Genomic DNA, 22,493 nt, shown 5'->3' on the forward strand with positions numbered 1-22,493 from the left:
AGCTGATACTCTCTGTATTTTTCTCTCATTTACATTCCTTTTCTTTCCTTTTGCATTTCCAAATCTAGTTTCCTCCATTTCCATTTTCTGTTTTCCTAATTATGTCTCAGTTTCCTCCTTGTACTCTGCCATCATTTGTTTGCTCCTTCTCTTCTTACAGTCAAGTTGCTTTAATTATCACCAAGTGTCAGATCTGAAAATTCAATCTACCATCTTTGAGAAAGAGATTTTAGTTGTTATATGGTCTTGTGAAAGAATTTCTGACTAAATTCTAGGCCTCAGCTTGTAAAGGGTCTGATGAAAGACCTGGTTCCAATCGATCTGTTTGGGGTTTCATGATCCCAATAGATGGGAGCCACATTTGGCAACATCAGTAAATGGTGGGACCTCAATGGCAGCCTCCTGTTAGCTGGATTGCACTTAGTCAGGATGTTCTGCAGTGATTCCCAAAAGCAGACCATGGAATGGGAAGACATGTTCTAGGATTGTCCTGGTTCACTGGTGGCTTCAAACTCCGCAGTTGTCTCTCTCTCTCTCTCTTTCTCTCTCTCTGGTTTGAAGCCCTGTGCCAGGGCTCTCCCTGTTGTTTGGAGCTCCATGCCAGGGCAATCCTTGTGAGAAGGAGCTCCATGACAGGTCTTCACATTGTTTGGAGCTCCGTGCCAGGTCTCCCTGTGGGTTGGAGCTCCGTGCCAGGTCTCCCTGTGGGTTGGAGCTCCGTGCTGGGCCCCTCTTTGTGTTGACACTCCACACTGGGCCATTCACGTGCGACGTCAGTGATTTCAGGGACCCTTTTTGTGTATTCTGCGCAGGACCCCTCCCTGTGATGGAGCTCCGTGCTGGGGCCCCTCTCTGTGGTGGAGCTCCGCGCTGGCCCCCTCCCTGTGGTGGAGCTCCGCCCTGGGCCCCCTCCCTGTGGTGGAGCGCCGCGCTGCCCCCCCCCCCCCCCCTCTCTGTGGTGGAGCTCCGCCCTGGGCCCCCCCCCCCCTCTCTGTGGCGGAGCTCCGCGCTGGCCCCCCTCCCTGTGGCGGAGCTCCGCGCTGGGGCCCCTCCCTGTGGTGGAGCTCCGCGCTGGGGCCCCTCCCTGTGGTGGAGCTCCGTGCTGAGGCCCCTCCCTGTGATGGAGCTCCGTGCTGAGGCCCCTCCCTGTGATGGAGCTCCGCGCTGGGGCCCCCTCCCTGTGGTGGAGCTCCGCGCTGGGGCCCCCTCCCTGTGGTGGAGCTCCGCGCTGGGCCTCTCTCCGCCGGGAGACGATGAGTCCGCGGGACATGGCGCTGCTGATCCGGGTTTGTCTCTTTCTCGGAATCTGCAGCTCCCCAGCTGCACCCAGTCACTCGGTAAGTTCACCCCTTCACCCCCCTCACCCTCCCATCCTCACCCTGCCTCACCCCCTCATTCTCTCCCCTCACCCCCCCATCCCCTTACTCTCCTCCTTATTCACTCCCTCCCTCTCCCCTTCAATCTCTAAACCTCTCTCCATCACTTTAATACCATTGGTCAGGCACACACCTTCCAGGATTACTTTCATTAACTCTGTTCATGGGCTCCTCCAACAGATCCTCACTAACAGATCCTCACCAACAGATCCTCGCTAACAGATCCTCACTAACAGATCTTCACTAACAGATCCTCACCAACAGATCCTCACCAACAGATCCTCACCAACAGATCTTCACTAACAGATCCTCACCAACAGATCCTCACTAACAGATCCTCACTAACAGATGCTCACCAACAGATCTTCACCAACAGATCCTCACCAACAGATCCTCACCAACAGATCCTCACTAACAGATCCTCACCAACAGATCCTCACCAACAGATCTTCACTAACAGATCCTCACTAACAGATCTTCACCAACAGATCCTCACCAACAGATCCTCACCAACAGATCTTCACTAACAGATCCTCACTAACAGATCCTCACCAACAGATCCTCACCAACAGATCCTCACTAACAGATCCTCACTAACAGATCTTCACCAACAGATCCTCACCAACAGATCCTCACCAACAGATCCTCACCAACAGATCCTCACTAACAGATCCTCACTAACAGATCCTGACTGACCGATCCAAATCCTTCTTGCCCTGTAACCTCACTTCGCTCCCTTCACAGCCTCCATTTGCCCCATCCCGAACCTCCTTCTCCCTGTTCATCTTCCCACTTTAATCCACTGCCTCCCTCTTCCACCCCTCCCATATCTCTAACACTGTAACTTTTTTTTTCAGTTTTCTCTATTCCTCCTCTTGGCCTTTCATTCTTCACTGTCTCTCTCTTTCCTCAGAATGAAACCAAGTCCTTTGGGAACATCATTGAAAACATCACTGTGTCTGAGTCTCACCAACAAGGTAGGTGTCTGGAGTCTGCGTTACAGGAAGCTTTTAAAGTAACATTAGACAGACTGGAAACACTGCTTTAGACCTGGACACACACGACCATTCAGCCTGTTATGCCTCCCCTTACCCAATTGGATCATCTATCTAAACACCACTCTTCCTGCACTGCCTCCATATCCCTTCATGTCTTTGTTATGTAGAAATCTATCAATCTCTGTCTTGCAGATGCCCCAAGACTGAATTTCCATAGTCCTCTGGGCCAAAGAGTTCCAAAGATTCACCACCTTCTGATTTAAGAAATTCCTCCTCACCTCAGTCCTGAAAGGCCTACCCCTTATTCTGAGACTGTCGGCCTGGTTCTTTAGGCACCTCTTTATCTGTCTACTTGTCCCAACCCTGGGAGTGCCACTTCTAACCTGGAGAGAAGATATGCCCAACCACATTAATCTCTCCTCAGAGGAGCATCCCACCATCCCCAGTATCAGCCCAGTGACCCTCTGCTGTAATCTGTCCATCACCAGGACATCCTTTCGCAGATAAGGAGACTAAATATGCTCACACTATTCCAGGTGTGGTCTCCCCAAGGCCCTGTATAATTGCAGCAAGACATCCCTGCTCCTGAACTCAAAATCTCTCGCTATGAAGGGCAACGTCCCATTTGTCACCTTCACTACCTTCAGAGAATTCCCTTTTTATTGATCACTGCTGACTCTGCCCAATCATTATTTTATACACGTTCAGTTATCATCCCTGAGAATAGATTTTAGTGTTTTCCTACCACTGACACCAGCCTAACAGCTCTGTGGTTCCACGATCTCTCCCTCCCTTATTCCTTTCTTAAACAGTGGGGTGAAATGTGCTTCCCATTAACCTGGTTCTGAAAGACAGGGAAATTGAGGAACTCTGCCTCTTTCTGAAATCTTTAACCATTGTGAAGACTCCACCGAATAGTGATTTCCAGTGTGTTACCCTAGTGAGCCACTAAATCTCTGTGTTAATAGTGCACATATAGTCTTTAAGTGGTGCTGGTCTGTAATTGTTAGATGCTCATATTGTTGTCAGCTTTGAGTAATGTCCCTTCTTCAAGGACTGTCATTCCTGTGTATTATGTTGTTGTTGTGCTGCTGAGATGTTGTGGACCTTATGGGCTGAGGCAGTGAGGGTGAGTTCACATCATTAGCTGAGGAATAGCTTCTCTGGTTGTGTGTACGTGTGGGACTATATCGGCCAATGGGGTACATGGACCAAACGAAGCAAGCTGGAGAGCCGCTGATGGTGATAGATGACATCCCAGACTGACCCCAACTGATGGCAGTGACCCCCAGTGAGATTGCCAGGTGCCTGAAGTGTGTCTCAGGTATTTGCCAATTCCTGCAGTCATTTTTGAAGTCAACTGGTCCATGGGGGTGAGAAATGTAGTACCTCGTGATGAGGGAATCAGTTCCCGTGGGTGTGAAGGGGTTTGGCTCCATCTACACCCTGTCAGGGATCTTGTGTGAAATCTGTGCCCTCTAACATGCTCTGCTCTTTGAATTCCTTGCTCAGCTTTGGCCAGTAAAGCATATCCCTTTCCTTCCTCAGATTCAGTTGACTTGGCTCCTTTGGAGAATGCACTTTAACATCTCCCCTCTTATCTTCTGGGGGATACTGACTCTATTTGCTTTGCACTATATATCACCTTGGACTAAATGTTCATTGAATTGAATCTATTGTCAGGTGTACCAAGGCACAGTGAAAAGCTTTGTCTTGCAAGCAATACAGGCAGATCACAGAGTTAAGTAGCATAGATAAGTAAACAATAGGTAAACAGCAGCAAAAACAAAACAAGGTGAGAGTTTGAGAGTCCAGTCAGCATTCTAACAACAGTAGGGTAGAAACTGTTTCAAAACCGGCTGGTGCGTGTGTTCAGACCTCTGTACCTTCTCCCCCATGGTAGAGGTTGTAGAAGAACATTGCCAGGGTGGGGTGGATCTTTAAGAATGCTAGCGGCCTTTCCTTCACAGGGCCTGGTAGGTGGATTCTATATGAGTTTATCTCTGAACTGTCCCATCTGTAGCAGGATTCAAACTCAGATCCCCAGAATATCATCAGAGTCCCTGGATTAATAGTCGAACAATAATAGCACTAGACCATCTTCTCCCATTATTCATTGGAATTGTGAAGAATAAGAGGGTGAACTCATAGAAACCTATATAATTCCAACGGGACTAGACAGAGAAAAACACACAGGAAGGATATGCCTAATGACTGGGGAGTCCAGAACTGGGGGTCACGGTCTAAAGACATGGGCAATGCCACTTAGGATGAGATACAGAGAAATGCCTTCTTTCAGAGAGTAGGAAGCCTGTGGAATTCTCTAACACAGAAAGGATTTAGATTAGATTCCCTACAGCATTGGCCCAACAAGTCCACACTGACCCTCTGAAGAGTAACCCACCCAGACCCATTCCCCAATGTTTACCCCTGAGTAATGCACCGAACACTATGAGCAATTTAGCATGGCCAATTCACCTAGCCTGCACATCTTTGGACTGTGGGACGAAACCCACACAGACACAGGGAGAATGTGTAAACTCCACATAAATAGTCACCCAAGGCGGGAGTCGAATCCGGGTTAACCACTGAGCCATCATTCCACCCTTACCAAAGGGCAGCTTTGATACCAAAGATATCGAGTTAGATAGTTTGCACGTTCTCCCCGTGTCTGTGTGGGTTTCCTCCGGGTGCCCCGGTTTCCTCCCACAGTCCAAAGATGTGCAGGTCTGGTGAATTGGCTGCGCTAAATTGCCCATAGTGTTTGGTAAGGGGTAAATGTAGGGGTATGGGTGGGTTACGCTTCGGCGGGGCGTGTGGATTTATTGGGCCGAAGGGCCTGTTTCCGCACTGTGAGTAATCTAATCTAATCTAATCTATAGTTCTTAGGGCTAAAGCGATTGAAGGGTATGGGGAGAAAGTGGGAGCAGGGGACTGAGTCGGATGATCAGCCGTGACCATATTGAATAGTGGAGCAGGCTCAAAGGGCTGAATGGCCTCCTACTCTCCTATTTTCGATGTTTCTTTTACATCTTGGGCAGTACTATTGAGCATGTACCATCTGTGAGTTCAGCTGGGATTGAAAGTGTACCTTCAACTACTTTCTGCAGTTATTTTCTCTTTGTTAGAGAGATTCAGGGTGCAATCAATTTCAAACAGTTTCCTCCTAAAAGTGAGTGTAGCTTGGAGTAGCTGTTCTGTTGTGTGAATTGTTGTAATTTTGCCACTTCACACAGACAAATGGCCAGTTTGGCTCCCCATTCCCCTTGGTTCTGCCTGGAGTTGGCAGATGAAAGTGCAGCCCATGTGTGAGACAGTGTTGGTCCATTTCTTGGTTTGTTTTCACAGCTCTGACCATTCTCATGTTTCTCAGGCAATAGCTGTGTTTTTATACAGCCCTTCAACATTCACCCTCAGCTCCACGCCCATCACCATGTTAAAACCTCTGAAGAGGACAGTCTGTCTGTGCTGTGATGTTGTTGGAAACTGGTTACAAGGGACCAGCCCCCAGTCACTGCCTCGTGCCCGTGCTAAACTGGGATGTACAAAAACATATTTCTAGCCCAAAGATCATTGATCACATCAACCACAACCACATTCTGCTCTGCCTCTCTCCGTAACCTCCAGACGAACATGGAGGAGAGGAAGCTGAGCAGAAGTCCCTCTCCTCCCAAGGGTGCACCATATCTCGAGCTCATGTCCAGTTCAGTGTCTCTGAGCCAGAGAGTTAACAAACAGTAATCTAGTCTAACGGTCAGCTAACTTAATCAATCTGCCATATTGCAGTCTACAGTATTACTCTTCAGGTGTTTGCTTTTTGAGAGTCATAGAGTTGTATAGGCCCTTTGACCCACCATGTTAGTGTTGGCCAAGAAACAGCAAACTATACGAATCTTATTTCCCTGCACTTGGTCTGTAGCCCACTGTGCTCCAGCATGTGCCCCACGCTTCTCCAGATACTTAATAAATGTTGGGAGACCTTTAATTTTCTGCAATAGCCACTGAGCATGGATCATATCAATTTCAATCTATTAGACTCTTATCACAGAGGAATGTTTGATGGGAACATTGTAGAAAGACATTTGCTGTGTATCTAACCCTGTGCTGTCCTGTGCTGGGAGTGTTTGATGGGGACAGTGTAGATGGAGCTTTACTTTCATGTTAACGGGGTAGGGGAGCTTTCTCTTCAGTTTACTTTCAATTTAAAAGAGCAGAGGTACTGTACTCTCTCTCTCTCTCTCTCTCTCTGTAACCCTGCATTGATACCTTCGTCTGTGTGCTTGTTGGGAACAGGTTGACATTAAAACTGATCCATTTCACAGTGTACTGATGGGGAACATTCGGAATTCTGGAGCTTCTTGCTGTGCTGCACCATCTAACGTGGATTCCTTTTACTCAGCAGGGGATATGAAGATCCACAGTATGTGGGATTGCCCTGGGAATTTGCTGGCGGTCAGGAATGGTACTGGTTGTGGCTGTCCTGATGAGCTTGGTTTGGACCGAGAGAATTGCAGCTGCCCTGAAGGATTCCGATTAATCAATGCTCCCTGGCAATGCGTTGGTAAGTAGCTCCTAATCCTAACTCCAGTCTGGCAACCGAGATGGAAATCCATTTGTTAGTACAGTCAGTTCTGCTATAATGCGTGTTTCTTCAACACAACTTGGCCTTAACTCAATTGAAGAATTCAGACCATTATTTGTAGAAAGCAAGCGTTCTTTATCTGTACTGGGGATAACACAATTCTGGCCCCATTGGCTTCAATGGTGCTGCTAATGGATGATTTTCTAATAACACAAGATTACATGAGAGAGGAGCTATGGTGTTATATCAAAACCTAGGAAACCTCAGTCAGTGTGCAAACCTGTATCACATGCCACCACACTTCTCAAAGATCTTTACAGTCAACAAAATACTTTTGAACAAATATTCCTCTTTAAACTATGAAAATATAACTAAATGAAGTGACCAGGAAAATGGACAAGGGCAGGGTGGTAGAGGGGACTATACTGTGATTCCCCACAATGCTTCCTGGGACGCAGTGTCTCAGTGATGGTGAGGGGACTATACCGTGATTCCCCCCAGTGCTGCCTGGGACGCAGTGTCTCAGTGATGGTGAGGGGACTATACCGTGATTCCCCACAATGCTGCCTGGGACGCAGTGTCTCAGCGATGGTGAGGGGACTATACCGTGATTCCCCCCAGTGCTGCCTGGGACGCAGTGTCTCAGTGATGGTGAGGGGACTATACCGTGAATCCCCCCCAATGCTTCCTGGGACGCAGTGTCTCGGTGATGGTGAGGGGACTATACCGTGAATCCCCCCAGTGCTGCCTGGGACGCAGTGTCTCAGTGATGGTGAGGGGACTATACCGTGAATCCCCCCAGTGCTGCCTGGGACGCAGTGTCTCAGCGATGGTGAGGGGACTATACCGTGATTCCCCACAATGCTGCCTGGGACGCAGTGTCTCAGTGATGGTGAGGGGACTATACCGTGATTCCCCACAATGCTTCCTGGGACGCAGTGTCTCAGTGATGGTGAGGGGACTATACCGTGAATCCCCCCAGTGCTGCCTGGGACGCAGTGTCTCAGCGATGGTGAGGGGACTATACCGTGATTCCCCCCAGTGCTGCCTGGGACGCAGTGTCTCAGTGATGGTGAGGGGACTATACCGTGAATCCCCCCAGTGCTGCCTGGGACGCAGTGTCTCAGCGATGGTGAGGGGACTATACCGTGATTCCCCACAATGCTGCCTGGGACGCAGTGTCTCAGTGATGGTGAGGGGACTATACCGTGATTCCCCACAATGCTGCCTGGGACGCAGTGTCTCAGCGATGGTGAGGGGACTATACCGTGATTCCCCCCAGTGCTGCCTGGGACGCAGTGTCTCAGTGATGGTGAGGGGACTATACTGTGATTCCCCCCAGTGCTGCCTGGGACGCAGTGTCTCAGCGATGGTGAGGGGACTATACCGTGAATCCCCCCAGTACTGCTTGGGACGCAGTGTCTCAGCGATGGAAGGAGGCTGCATAGGCTTAGGCTCCTATCTTTGGAGCAGAGGAGACTGAAGGGGGACCTGACAGAGGGCTGTATGGTGATGAGGGGGATTGGGGGATAGGAAGCAGCTTAAGTACGACATAGGAAATCGGAGCTAGAGTCGGCCCACCGGCTCTTTGATCCCTGGGCAACGATGGCAGATTTACTGAGAGGACATGAGAAAGCCTACTGAGAGGGCATAGCCTAATCTTGAGGCTATGCCCTCTTGTCCTAGCTTCACCTGCCAATGGAAACATCCTCTCTACTTCTATCTTATCCATTCCTTTAATAATTTTATATGTTTCGATAAGATTCCCCCTCATTCTTCTGAATTCCAATGAATATAATCCCAGTCTACTGACTCTCTCCTCATAAGCCAACCCCCTCAACTCCAGAATCAACCCAGTGAACCTCCTCTGCACTCCCTCCAGTGCCAGTACATCCTTTCTGAAGTAAGAAGACCAAAATTGCACACATTACTCTAGGTGTGGCCTCAGCAGTACCCTGTACAGCTGTAACACAACATCCCTGCCTTTAAACTCAACCCCTTCAGCAATGAAGGACAAAATTCCATTTGCCTTCCTAATTACCTGTTGTACCTGGTTCAGTGATTCATGCACAAGGACACCCAGGTCCCTCTGCATAGCAGCATGCAGCAATGTTTTACCATTCAAGTAATAAGCCTTTTTACTGTTACTCAGACCAAAATGGATAGTTTCACATCCATTTTGTATTCCATCTGCCAGACCTTTGCCCATTCACTGAAACGATCTATATTCCTTTGCAAAGTTTCACAGTCCTCTACACACTTTGCCCTGCCACTCATCTTAGTGTCATCTGCAAACTCGGACACACTTTGGTGGTACAGTGGTTAGCATTGCTGCCTCACAGTGCCAGAGACCTGGGTTCAATTCTCGCCTCCGTGTGGAGTTTGCACATTCTCCCTGTATCTGCGTGGGTTTCCCCTGGGTGCTCTGGTTTCCTCCCACAGTCCAAAAATGTGCAGGCTAGGTGAATTGGCCATGCTAAATTGCCTGTATTGTTAGGTGAAGGGGTAAATATAGGGGAATGGGTCTGGGTGGGTTGCACTGCAGCGGGTCGGTGTGGACTTGTTGGGCCGAGGGGCCTGTTTCCACACTGTAAGTAATTTAATTACCACACGTGATCCCCAATTCTAAAACATCTGTATAAATTGCAAGTATTTGCGATGCCAACATTGATCCCTGAGGCACACCATTAGTTACTGATTGTCAACCAGAATAGCACTCACCTATCCCCACTCTTTGCTTCCTGTTAGTCAACCAATCCTCTAATCTTGCTAATACTTTATCTGTACTGCCATGCATCTTTATCTTATGCAAGAGTCTCTTGGGCAGCATCTTGTCAAAGGCTTTTTGGAAATCTAGGTATACCACATCCACTGGGTCCCCATTGTCCATCTTGCTCATAATGTCTTCATAGAATTCCAAAAGATTAGTGAAGCATGACCTGCCCTTCATGAACCCATGCTGCGCCTGTCCAACGGGATAGTTTCTATCTAGGGGCCTTGCTATTGAAGGGTCAATAATACGGGAACATCATTCTGAGGCATAAGGAAGGAGGTTTGGAGGGGAATTAAGGAAAGGTTCTTTCTCCCAGAGGGTGGTGGGGGTCTGCTATGTGCTGCCTGGGAGGGGAGTTGAAGAGAGGAACCTCACAACCTTTCAAGAGTACCTGGATGAGCCACTGACATATTGCAACATTCAAGGCGGTAGGCCAAGTGTGGCTCGGTCACGGCAGACTCAAATGGACTGAAGGGCCTCTTCTATGCTATATAATTCTCGGACCTTATGACACGGGTTATGGGTTTAAAAGAGGGAGTCCTGCCCTGTCGAAGGTGCTGAATTTTAAAAAGATTTTAATCTGAGCCCTGTGACAATTTTTCCAAATTTTTAATTGGCTGTTGTTCAAGGCAAATGCTGGGGTCAGAGTCAGCCTCAGGGCGCTGAACCTTTGTTTCTCTTTCTCCATGCTCCTATGTCCTCTCATTCCCCATCCTCCTCCGGTCACCCCCCCCCCCCCACAGCAATGTGCCCCAGTATGCCCCTCCCCAAACCAACAGCCTTACCCATCATCTGTTTGTGCCCACTCCAAGGGCATCTGCCCAGCCACCCAGCAGATACAGGGTGCAGCGCTGAATGCAGCCTTGAGGAACCCAGCTCTCTGCCTCAGCCCTCCTTCCACCCAACCCTCCCATTACCCAAGCCTCACTCCTCCTCACCTTTCCCTCATTTTCTTTTGTCTTTATTCATTCATTTCCCTGACACTCATCCTTCTCTTTCTGACTCATTCTCTATCTCTCTCCCACCCTCAGTGTGCCCCTTCAACCCCGTCTCTTCCCCCCTTTCCTTTGCCTAATCTTTTCCCACTCTCCTCTCTCAGTCCATCTCTCACACCAACCTCTCAAACCTCCTCATCTCCCTCCACTGCTTTCTCCCTCAAATCTGCTCCTCCTTCCACCCCTTCTCTTCCTCTCAGTCCCTCTTTCCCCTCTCTACCACCGCCCTCTTCATTCCACTGCTATTCCTCTCGCAGTCCTAAAGTGTGCTGTCAAAAACCCATTTGAAGTAAGTCCCCAGAGGCTGGTATCCCATCACCAAATCCCCCTTTACTTACACAGGGAGAGTCCTTAACACTGATCCAGCTCCCTCAGAAATGTCTCCCAGAGTGAACAGAACTCCTGACATTCCTGTTTATGTCTGTCAGCTGGGCTGTCTGATCGACCCTGGTTAACAGCCCAATCAGGGAACTCATATTCTATAAGGTCCGCCCTGGCTGACCCCAAATCAGTCACTACATCCACTCACTCTGTCTTTGTACCATCTCCCTCCATCCTCTCACACCCACTTTATCCTCCTCTGTCTCTGTTTCACTCTGCGCATCCCCTCCCTCCTCTTAATGATTATCTAACCTCCCCTCACCCACATGTTTAACCATTCCTGATTCTCCTGCTCTCAGTAAGATGTAGGAACAGCCAAGGACATAGGACACAGTCCCCTCTGCCATTCAATGGGATTGTGGCTGATATGGTAATCCTGAACTCCACTATGCTGCCCTTTTCCATTAACCCTCGATTCCCCTCCTGATTAAACATCTGTCTGTCTCAGCCTTGAATATACTCGATCACCGAGCCTCACCAGCCCTCTATGGGAATGAATTCCTCAGATTCGCTGCCTCAGAGAGAAGGAATTCCTCCACATCTGTTTTAAATGGGTGACTCCGTACTCTGAGATCATCCCTGTGGTCCCAGCCTCTCCTCCAAAGGGAATCGGCCTCTCCATATCTCCCCAGTAATCCTCACTTTCCCATCTCCTCACTCACTTTCCCATCTCCTTTTTGTGTCATCCACAAACTTGTTGATAATACGTTCACTTTCTTCATCCACGTTTAGAATATACTTTATAAATAATTGTTGCCTAGCACTGATCCCTGGGGCACTCCAATAGTTACACGAGTTTATTTTGCCTGGTGGCCATTTTTCCCCTTTTGAACCTGTTGACTGCTGCGTTCCTAATTTTGTATATTCTGTCCCTTCCTGTCACACTTTGCATATTGTTATCCAAACAGTCGCTCTGTAATATTAGCAAATCCTTCTGCTTTCTAAGCTATATTTCCCCTTGTCAGAACCATGACCCTCTGTGATTCGTTTAAAGCTCTCTCTATAGCCCCAGTGATTTGATTCACCAGGACTTTGGTTCAAGTGAAGCCTACCCATGCAGAACAGTTCCCTCCTACCCCAGTGGTGGTGTCAGTGCTCATGAACTGAAACCCATTCTCCCCACATCAATCTCTGAGTCATGCACTTAATTCCTTGACATTATTTACTGAGTGTCAGTTTGCCTGTAACCAGAGATTAAACCTTGGTGGGTCAGCTCTCAAAATGAGTTCCCAATTGTTCAAAATCTTTCAGTACAAGCTTCTTTCTAGTCCTCCCAATGTCACTAGTCTCTGTCTCTATCTCCATCTCTGTCTCTCTCTCTCTATCTCCCAATCTGCCCTCCTTCTCTCTCATCTCTCTTCATTCTCCAGACTGTATTTTTGCTGTGGTCTGGGTTTAATTACTGACCTTGAATGAACTACCCCCTTAGTAAATAACAAACAGATTTGCCTGGAGTCTCTGGGGACTTAATTAGATACTCTGCTTCCGCAGTCCGGAACTTTGCAATCTTCGGAAGCAAGAACATTGGGAATCTCAGCAAACAAGGACAGAGAGGCAGCTACAGGCTGGTCTTTGAAATCAAATTCCACACAGGAAAGATAGGAAAACCACTTCAAACTGATAGGATCACAGAATTACACAACACAGTATTATCAGGCCATGGAAATGTGGGAGCACAGAGGGACTGCCGCACTGTCAGAGGGTCAGCACTGAGAGAGTGCCGCACTGTCGGAGGGTCAGTGCTGAGGGAGCGCCGCACTGTTGGAGGGTCAGTGCTGAGGGAGTGCCGCACTGTTGGAGGGTCAGTGCTGAGGGAGTGGGCACTGTTGGAGGGTCAGTGCTGAGGGAGTGCCACACTGTCGGAGAGTCAGTGCTGAGGGAGTGGGCAATGTCGGACGGTCAGTGCTGAGGGAGTACCGCAGTGTCAGAGGGTCTGTAAGATCATAAATATAGAAGTGGAAGTAAGGCCATTTGGCCCATAGAGTCCATTCCGCCATTTAATCATGGCTGATGGGCATTTCAATTCCACTTACCTGCACTCTCCTCGTATCCCTTAATTCCTTGTACGATCAAGAATTTATCAATCTCTGCCTTGAGGTCCTGGCCTCCACTACGCTCCATGGCAATGAATTCCACAGGCCCACTACTCTCTGGCTGAAGAAATGTCTCCTCATTTCTATTGTATATTGACTCCCTCTAATTCTAAGAGTGTGCTCATGGGTCCTGGTCTCCCTGCCTAATGGAAACAACTTCCCAGCATCCACCCTTTCTAAGCCATACATTATCCTGTAAGTTTCTATTAGATCTCCCCTCAACCTTCTAAACTGCAATAAATACAATCCCAGGATCCTCAGCCGTTCATCCTATTTTAGGCCTACCATTCCAGGGATCATCCATGTGAATCTCCGCTGGACACACTCCAGTGCTAATGCGTACTTCTTGAGGTGTGGGGCCCAAAACTGGACACAGTATTCTAAATGGGGCCTAATTAGAGCTTTATAAAGTCTCAGAAGCACATCACTGCTTTTAAATTCCAACCTCTTGAGATAAATGACAACATTACATTTGCTTTCTTAATCACGGACTCAACCTGCAAGCTAACCTTTAGAGAATCCTGGACTATCACTCCCAGATCTCTTTGTACTTTGGCTTTATGAATTTTCTCACCGTTTATTCTTTTTTCCAAAGTGCAAGACCTCGCATTTGCTCATGTTGAATTTCAGCCATTTCCTTGACCACTCTCCTAAACTGTCTAAATCTTCCTGCAGCCTCCCCACATCCTCAGTACTACCTGCCTGTCCGCCTAACTTTGTATCATCGGCGAACTTCACCAGAATATCCCCAGTCCCTTCATCCAGATCATTAATGTATAACGTGGACAGCTGCGGCCCCAACACTGAACCCTGCGGGATACCACTCGTTACCGGCTGCCATTCCAAAAAAGAACCTTTTATCCCAACTCTCTGCCTTCTGTCAGACAGCCAATCCTCAATCCATGCCAGCAGCTCACCTCGAACACCATGGGCCCTCACCTTAGCAGCCTCCCGTGAGGCACCTTATCAAAGGCCTTTTGGAAGTCTAGATAGATAACTTCCAAACTCTGGTCTAACTTACTTGTTACCTCTTTGAAGAATTCTAACAGGTTTGTCAGGTGCAACCTCCCCTTAGTAAATCCATGCTGACTTGTTTTAATCTGACCTTACACTTCAAGAATTTAGAAATCTCATCCTTCACCAACAACCGAGGTTAGGCTAATCGACCTATAATTTTCCATCTTTTGTCTTGATCCTTTCTTGGACAAGGGGATTATAACAGCGATTTTCCAATCATTTGGGACTTTCCCTGACTCCAGTGATTTTTGAAATATTACAGTCAGTGCCTCCGCTATTTCCTCAGCCACCTTCCTCAGAACTCTACGAGTCAGGGCCTAGAGATTTATTCATTTTTAGACCTTTTAGCTTTTCTAGCACTTTCTCTTTTGTAATGGCTACCATACTCAACTCTGCCCCCTGACTGTCCTTAATTGTTGGGCTATTACTCATGTCTTCCACTGTGAAAACTGACACAAAGTACTTATGAAGTTCTTCAGCTATTCCCTTATCTCCCATCCCTCGCCTTCCTGCATCAATTTGGAGCAGCCCAATTTCCACTTTTGCTTCTCGTTTGTTTCTTATGTATTGAAATAAACTTTTACTGTCATTTCTAATATTACTGGCTAGCTTACCATCATATTTGATCCTCTCATTCCTTATTTCTCTCTTTGTTATCCTCTGTTTGTTTTTGTAGTCTTCCCAATCTTCTGATTTCCCAGTGCTCTTGGCCACTTTATAGGATCTCTCTTTCTTTATGATACATTTCCTGACTTCCTTTGTTAGCCATGGCTGTCTAGTCCTTCCCCCGCCCCCCACCAGATAATCTTTCTTTTCTTTGGGATGAACCTCTGTACTGTGTCCTCAATTACACCCAGAAACTCGTGCCATTGTTGCTCCACTGTCTTCCCCACTGGGCTCTGCTTTCAGTCTATTTTCACCAGTTCCTCTCTCATGCCCCTGGAATTACCTTTATTTAACTGTAACACCATTAGATCCGATTTTGCCTTTTCTCTTTCAAACTGCAGACTGAACTCTACCATGTTATGATCGCTACTTCCTAAGGGTTCCCTTACTTTAAGATCTTTTATAAAGTCTGACTCATCGCACTAAATCCAGAATAGTCTGCTCCCTTGTGGGCTCCATCATAAACTGTTCCAAAAAGCCATCCTGTAAGCATTCCATGAATTCCCTTTCTTTGGATCCACTGGTAACATTAATCACCCAGATCATTTGCATATTGAAGTCTCCCATGATCATCATGACCTTGCCTTTCTGACACGCCCCTGTCTATTCGGTAAAAACAAGGACTGCAGATGCTGGAAACCAGAGTCTAGATTAGAGTGGTGCTGGAGAAGCACAGCAGGTCAGGCAGCATCCGAGGAGCAGGAAAATCAACGTTTCAGGCAAACACCCTTCATCAGGAATAGAGGCAGGGTGCCTGCAGAGTGGAGAGATTCCCTATCTCTATGCCCTATCTATTTCCTGGTACATCTTGTGTCCCTGGTCCTGGTCACAGCTGGGAGGTCTGTACATAACTCCCATTATGGTTGTTTTGTCTTTGTGGTTCCTCAACTCTACCCACACAGACTCCACATCATCTGACCCGATGTCATTCAGTGCCATAGATTTAATATTGTTCTTAACTAACAAGGCCACCCCGTTCCCTCTGCCCACCTCCCTGTCTTTTTGATAAGTTGTAAATCCTTGGATGTTTAACCGCCAGCCCTGACCCCCCTGCAACCACGTCTCTGTGATGCCTACCACATCATAATCATTCACGATGATCTGTGCCGTTAATTCATCTACTTTGCTATGGATATTACAAGCATTCAGGTAAAGCATCTTAATGCTAACTTTCTTATCATTATTAGAGATATTGGAATTCATAAGATGTCCTAAGTTTTCCTTCCTTTTTGCTCCATTCCTAGTCTGCCTCGAGCTTAAACCCATCTGCATACATGCTAACCTGCTGCTTATCTTTCCAGTTAACTCCATACTCCCTGTTGCTTTCGCTCCCCCCCCCCCGATTCACACGTTTAAAGTCCGAGCGACCACCCTAATTATCCTTTTTGCTAGAACACTGATTCCACATCGGTTCAGGTGGGGACCGTCCCCTCGGTTCCAAAACTGATGCCAATGAAATGGAATCCCTCTTTCCTACACCAATCTCTTAGCCAAGTGTTTACTTCCCTAACTTTCTTAACCCTATACCAATTGGCACATGGCTCAGGCAGTAATCCGGAGATTATGACCCTTGAGGACCTGTACTTCAATTTCCTTCCTAGTGCTTGATCATCCCCAAACAGGTCCTCCACCCTGGCTTTGTTTATGTTGTTAGTCCCAACGTGGACCACAACAACTGGATCCTCCCCCTCCCGCTCCAATATCCTTTCAAACCAGTCGGAGGTGTCCCTCACCCTGGCACTGGGCAGGCAACACACCATGAGAGACTCCCGATCTGGCTCGCAAAGGTAACTATCTGTCCCCCTAATTATAGAATCCCCTATAATAACTACTTGTCTTTTTGCTCCCCCCTGTTGAATGACCTTCGGCACCATGTCCACAGCCCTTTCCCACAGGCAGCAAGAATCTCATCCCTATTACACAAGGTCAAGGGCTGAGGCTCCTCCACTCATGAGCTCAGAATCTGCCTCACTTACAGTCGCACCCTGTTGTCCCTGATCATTAGCTGAGTTTGAATTACTTAACCTACCAGGTGTGACTGCCTCCAGGTAACTCTCCCTGTCCTGGATAGTGTTTGCAGCTCAGATTCCAGATCATCAATTCTGATCTGGACACACCGACTTAGATAGCAATCACTGCCTCCCCAACAGTCTCCCTGCTCCGACCTCACTTCCGCCCAGCTCCCGCCACTCTCTGCTGTATCTATCCATGGTATCATGAACAATATTTATCCCTCAGATCACAAGGTCATTATCGCTTTGCACTTTGTGGGATCTTGCTGTGTATAAATCAGTTGCCACATTAGCTTAGTTCCAACAGTGACATGGTTTTATCATCCCAGCTGCTCCTTAGATGCTGCCTGACCTGCTGCACTTTTCCATAACCCATTTTCAGCTCTGATCTCCAGCATCTGCAGTCCTCACTTTCTTCTCCCTGACAAGATCAATTCCAGGCTGAAGTCAGGCCGAATCAATCAGATCTTATTTTGGTATTAATGTGGTGGTGTCTCACTGGAACATAAGCATGCAATGTTGCAGATTTTGGCGAGCAATACATTTAAATTTTAACAGAAAGAAATTAAGAATAGACCAATTATTTGCATATGATATGCCTTTCACAATTACAACACACTTGGAACTAATAGAATCCAAAACTTGCTTTCTTTCGATCTATAAAAAGGTGCCTCAACAGTAAACCGGTACTGAACGTCGTACAGTACTCACACTACAGAAAATCTCTTTCTCTAAATAGCTTGATGAGTTGAAGTTATGTTCAGCTCACAGTCTGGAAAATCTGAACTCAATTTTTCCTGGAGCTTTCATACACCTGAGTTTAAATGGTCTCAGCCTCAATTACTCTCTTCAGGGTTTTATCCAAACAACTCTGGTCACGGTCTGTCACTAAACTTACTATAAGGCGGTCAGTTTTATTACCCTCTGTCCTGCTCAGGGGAACTGCTTTACATATCCATCTTCATCCAAGGGCTTCTGCAGAACTGCCCCAAAACTGAAAATATTTTTTAAAAACCTTATCCATTTTTGGATATTTCCTGTAAGTTTAAAGGGAAGCAATTTGAAAGTTTTCTAACAGGAGCCTTCTCTCTCATTCTCCTCCCCCACCCTGTGTAGATGTGGATGAATGTACGTTTGAAGGGCAGTGCCATCAAGAGCAGGGGAATCAGTGCATCAACACGGTGGGAAACTACAGCTGTATCTGCCAAGCTGGCTTCAAGCAGCAAGGAGGGGACTGTGTAGGTAAGGGCAAACAGCAGACACAGCAACTCACCCTTGCTGAGCGGCCTCCTCCTCTTCCTGTCTCAACCCAAGCTCAAGGGACTGAATGGCCTCCTGTTCCTGACTAACAGCTCAATGGGCTGAATGGCTTCCTTCTGTTCCTGTCTTACAGGCTCAGGGGCTGAATGGCTTCCTCCTGTTCCTATCTAACAGACTAGATGGGCTGAATGGCTTCCTCCTCTTCCTGTCTTAACCCAAGCTCAAGGGGCTGAATGGCCTCCTGTTCCTGTCTAACAGGCTTGATGGGCTGAATGGCTTCCTCCTGTTCCTGTCTAAGAGGCTCAAGGGGCCGAATGGCCTCCTCCTGTTCCTTTGGTGAACTAGATGGGTTTTTCGAACAAGTGGTAATCGACTCATCGTCACCATTAGATTCCTAATTTCCAATTTCTTTTTAATGAATTGAAATTCCACCAACTGCCATGTTGGGAATTCAAACCCAGGCCCTGAGCACATTAGCTGAGTCTCTGTATTTACAGCCCCATGATAGTACCACTGGACCATTGGCCTCTCCTGGAGGAGCACTTGGAATGTCACAGCATTCCAGGCCATGGAGCAGGTGCTGGAAAATGGTGCTAGTGTAGATCGGTCAACAAACAGGAGGCTGGGAGAACACAGTAAACCAGAACAACATCAGGAGGGGGAGAAGTCAACGTTTCGGGTGTAACCCTTCTTTAGGACTTGGGGTGGATGTAAGGGGAGCTGCAGGTAAAGGGGGGGTATGGGGGTGGTGGGTGGAGAGATAGGGACAGGTGAACACAGGTAGGGGGTGCGGCCTGGTTGGTCGATGTGGGGAATGAATCTGGTTTGTGGCTGGAGGGAAGGGTCAGTCAGAGGAATGGAAGGGAGGGGAGGGCCTGTGGAGGGAGTCAGGGGATGGAAAGGGAGGTTATTTCAAAATGGGGAACTCAATGTTAAGTCCTCCGGGCTGTAGATGAGATGTTGTTCCTCCAATTTGCAGTTTGGTTCATTGTGGTAATGGAGGAGACGAAGGATGGTCATGTTGGAAAGGCAGCGGGAAAGGGAATTATAGTGGGTGGTGACTGGGAGGTCCGGTACCCTTCCCATCCCCTCCCCCTTCCCAGCCCCTCCCCCTTCCATCCATTGCTCTGACTAACTCTTCCTTCCAGCCCAACCACCCTCTCTGTAAACCCCCCCCTTCACCCCATTTATCTGCAGCTCCCCTTACACCAGCACCCAATCGTGAAGAAGGGTTACATTGGTAGGTGAAGAGGTGGGGATGTGGGTGGGAGAATGAGGGGGGGATGAGGGTGGCAGGGCCAAGGGTTGGGAATGAAGGGATGGGGGTGTGGGTGGGTGGGTGAAGGGGTGTGGGTGGGGATGTGGGTGGGTGGGTGAAGGGGTGGGGATGTGGGTGAGTGGGTGAAGGGGTGGGGGTGGGGATGTGGGTGGGTGGGTGAAGGGGTGTGGGTGGGGATGTGGGTGGGTGGGGTGAAGGGGTGGGGATGTGGGTGGTGGGGTGAAGGGGTGGGGATGTGGGTGGGTGAGTGAAGGGGTGGAGGTGTGGGTGGGTGGGTGCATGGACAGACAGACAGACACACGAAACCTCCCCACACACGGACACACACATAGAAAGACAGACACATAAAGTCATAGAGTCATAGAGATGTACAGCATGTCCACCCTAACCAGATATCCCAACCCAATCTAGTCCCACCTGCCATAACCTGGCCCATATCCCTACAAACCCTTCCTATTCATATACCCATCCAAATGCCTCTTAAATGTTGCAATTGTACCAGCCTCCACCAGTTCCTCTGGCAGCTCATTCCATACACGTACCACCCTCTGCGTGAAAGAGTTGCCCCTTAGGTCTGATTTATATCTTATAAGGGGTGGGGGTGTGGGGGGGGGGGGTGAACGGGTGGGGATGTGGGTGGTGGGTTGAAGGTGTGGGTAGTGGGGTGAAGGGGTGGGGATGTGGGTGGTGGGGTGAAGGGGTGGGCGTGTGGGTGGTGGGGTGAAGGGATGGGGATGTGGGTGGTGGGGTGAAGGTGTGGGGATGTGGGTGGTGGGGTGAAGGGGTGGGCGTGTGGGTGGTGGGGTGAAGGTGTGGGGATGTGGGTGGTGGGGTGAAGGGGTGGGGATGTGGGTGGGTGAGTGAAAGGGTGGGGATGTGGGTTGGGGGTGAAGAGGTGAGGATGTGGGTGGGTGGGTGAAGGGGTGGGGATGTGGGTGTGTGGGTGAAGGGGTGGGGATGTGGGTGGTGGGGTGAAGGGGTGGGGATGTGGGTGGGTGGGTGAAGGGGTGGAGGTGTGGGTGCGTGGGTGAAGGGGTGGAGGTGTGGGTGGGTGGGTGAAGGGGTGGGGGTGTGGGTTGTGGGTGAAGGGGTGGGGGTGTGGGTTGTGGGTGAAGGGGTGGGGGTGTGGGTGGGTGGGTGAAGGGGTGGGGATGTGGGTTGTGGGTGAAGGGGTGGGGGTGTGGGTGGTTGGGTGAAGGGGTGGGGATGTGGGTTGTGGGTGAAGGGGTGGGGGTGTGGGTTGTGGGTGAAGGGGTGGGGATGTGGGTTGTGGGTGAGGGGTGGGTGTGCGGGTGACTGGGTGAAGGGGTGGGGATGCGGGTAGGTGGGTGAAGGGGTAGGGGTGTGGGTTGTGGGTGAAGGGCTGGGGATGTGGGTGGGTGGGTGATGGGGGGTGGGGTTGTGGGTGGGTGGGTGAAGGGGTGGAGGTGTGGGTGGGTGGGTGAAGGGGTAGGGGTGTGGGTGGTGGGGTGAAGGGGTGGGGATGTGGGTGGGGAGTGACGGGGTGGGGGTTATTAATAGTGATGACAGTGGGGGTTGGTGATGTTGGGGGAGAGTGAGGGGAGGGTTTCTGGTCTCTGGATGGTGTTGGGGACTGTGTTGGTGAATTGGTGAAGTCTGATGGAGCTTCTTGTGAGCTCACCCCTCTCAGAGGCTCCATCTGAACCAAAGTCTCATGTGAGAGGCAGGTCCTGGGTACTATCACACTTGGGGACGGGTGTGTAAAGGTGCACACACACAAGTTTCTTGAGGCCACAGAAAAGTACCTCAGTCATCAGAATGCAGAGACCCTTCGGCCCATCGTGTGTACAGTGGCTCTCTCCGAGTGCCATTCTCCTGTTAGACCCAGCCCCTGGTCTCCTGTTTCAGGATTTCACACCCAGGCTGTTTCTGACTGACCCCTTGCCTATGCTGATGGTTATGGTGACATCCTGTCTCTCACCCTTTCACCTCCAGATGTTAACGAGTGTGAGCACACTCCTCCAGTTTGTGAAGGACACGCTGTGTGTGAAAATGTTCTGGGGAGTTACCGTTGCAGCTGTCAGTCTGGATTCCGTGGCAACGGGAGCTACTGTGAAGGTTTGTAACTCGAGGGAGAAAACAAGCATGACTCCTGACAAAACAGTGTCAGCCCAGGAGCTCCTCAATACAGGAATATTTATTACCCCTCACTGGGGCATCACATCGGGAAACAGGCCCTGCTGTCCCCAGAGCTGTCGCAGAATTTATTATTTAAAAGAAAAACAGTCCCCAGACAGCCTGACTTCAAAATGTATGGGCCATGTTTCTGTACGTAACACAAACTCACTGTCAATCACAGGTCATTAGATTCCAATCAATTTATTTTTACTCATTCAGAGGATGAGAGTGTCACTGGCAAGGCAGCATTTATTGCCCAGAGACAGTTAAAAGTCACCCTCATTGCTGAGGGTCTGGAGTCATGTGTAGGCCAGACCAGGTAAGGATGGCAGTTTCCTTCCCTAAAGGACATTAGTGACCCAGATGGGGTTTCCTGACATGGATTCATGTGATTCTTAATTCCAGATTTTTGTTGAATTCAAACTCCACCATCTGCCGTGGCAGGCTTCAAACCCAGGTCCCCAGAACATTCCCTGGGTCTCTGGACTAACAGTCCAGCGATAACACCACTAGGCCATCGCCTGCCCTTAATTCAAGTAAATTAAGCAAACTCTACAAATGAAAACTCTTAAGTAATATTGCCAAGGTCCACAGGACTATAGGGTTGCTTAAAGTGGAATAACTGGCGATGGATTAACCCGATGGTCACCACATCTCGGGTGAGGAGAGAGGTTGAGAAGGAGAGTCCTTCACAGTAACCTCAGCTAGTGCAGGAATTGAACCCACATTGTTAGCTTCACCCTGTATTATAGACCAGCTGAGCTAACCATCCTGTTCCTAAAGCTCTAAACCCCTTATAAAGGCCCCCACACAGACAAACCAACATAAACGTGGAGAATAAAACACATGGGCAGAGGGACAACTGGGGTGTTTATACAGCAGAGCAAAAGGAGATCATTCAGCCTGTGGACCCTTGTCCTCC

General features: G+C 48.9%; 1 protein-coding gene across 3 annotated transcripts in view; it reads left to right on the forward strand.

Annotated features, from left to right (window-relative positions):
- Positions 1–1,147: 1,147 nt before the first annotated feature.
- Positions 1,148–22,493, forward strand: part of LOC140480928 (uncharacterized) — a 276,989-nt gene continuing 255,643 nt past the window's right edge. For 2 of the 3 annotated variants that reach the window (XM_072576515.1, XM_072576518.1), the window contains exons 1-5: positions 1,148–1,337; positions 2,290–2,353; positions 6,774–6,935; positions 18,010–18,135; positions 21,389–21,511. In XM_072576515.1, the coding sequence (XP_072432616.1) occupies positions 1,152–1,337; positions 2,290–2,353; positions 6,774–6,935; positions 18,010–18,135; positions 21,389–21,511 (661 nt within the window). In that variant the 5' untranslated portion in view covers positions 1,148–1,151. The remainder of the gene's footprint in view (positions 1,338–2,289; positions 2,354–6,773; positions 6,936–18,009; positions 18,136–21,388; positions 21,512–22,493) is intronic. The other variant, XM_072576516.1, reaches the window with a different exon arrangement.

This window comes from Chiloscyllium punctatum, chromosome 8 (genome assembly GCF_047496795.1).
Source record: "Chiloscyllium punctatum isolate Juve2018m chromosome 8, sChiPun1.3, whole genome shotgun sequence".
Classification (NCBI taxonomy): domain Eukaryota; kingdom Metazoa; phylum Chordata; class Chondrichthyes; order Orectolobiformes; family Hemiscylliidae; genus Chiloscyllium; species Chiloscyllium punctatum.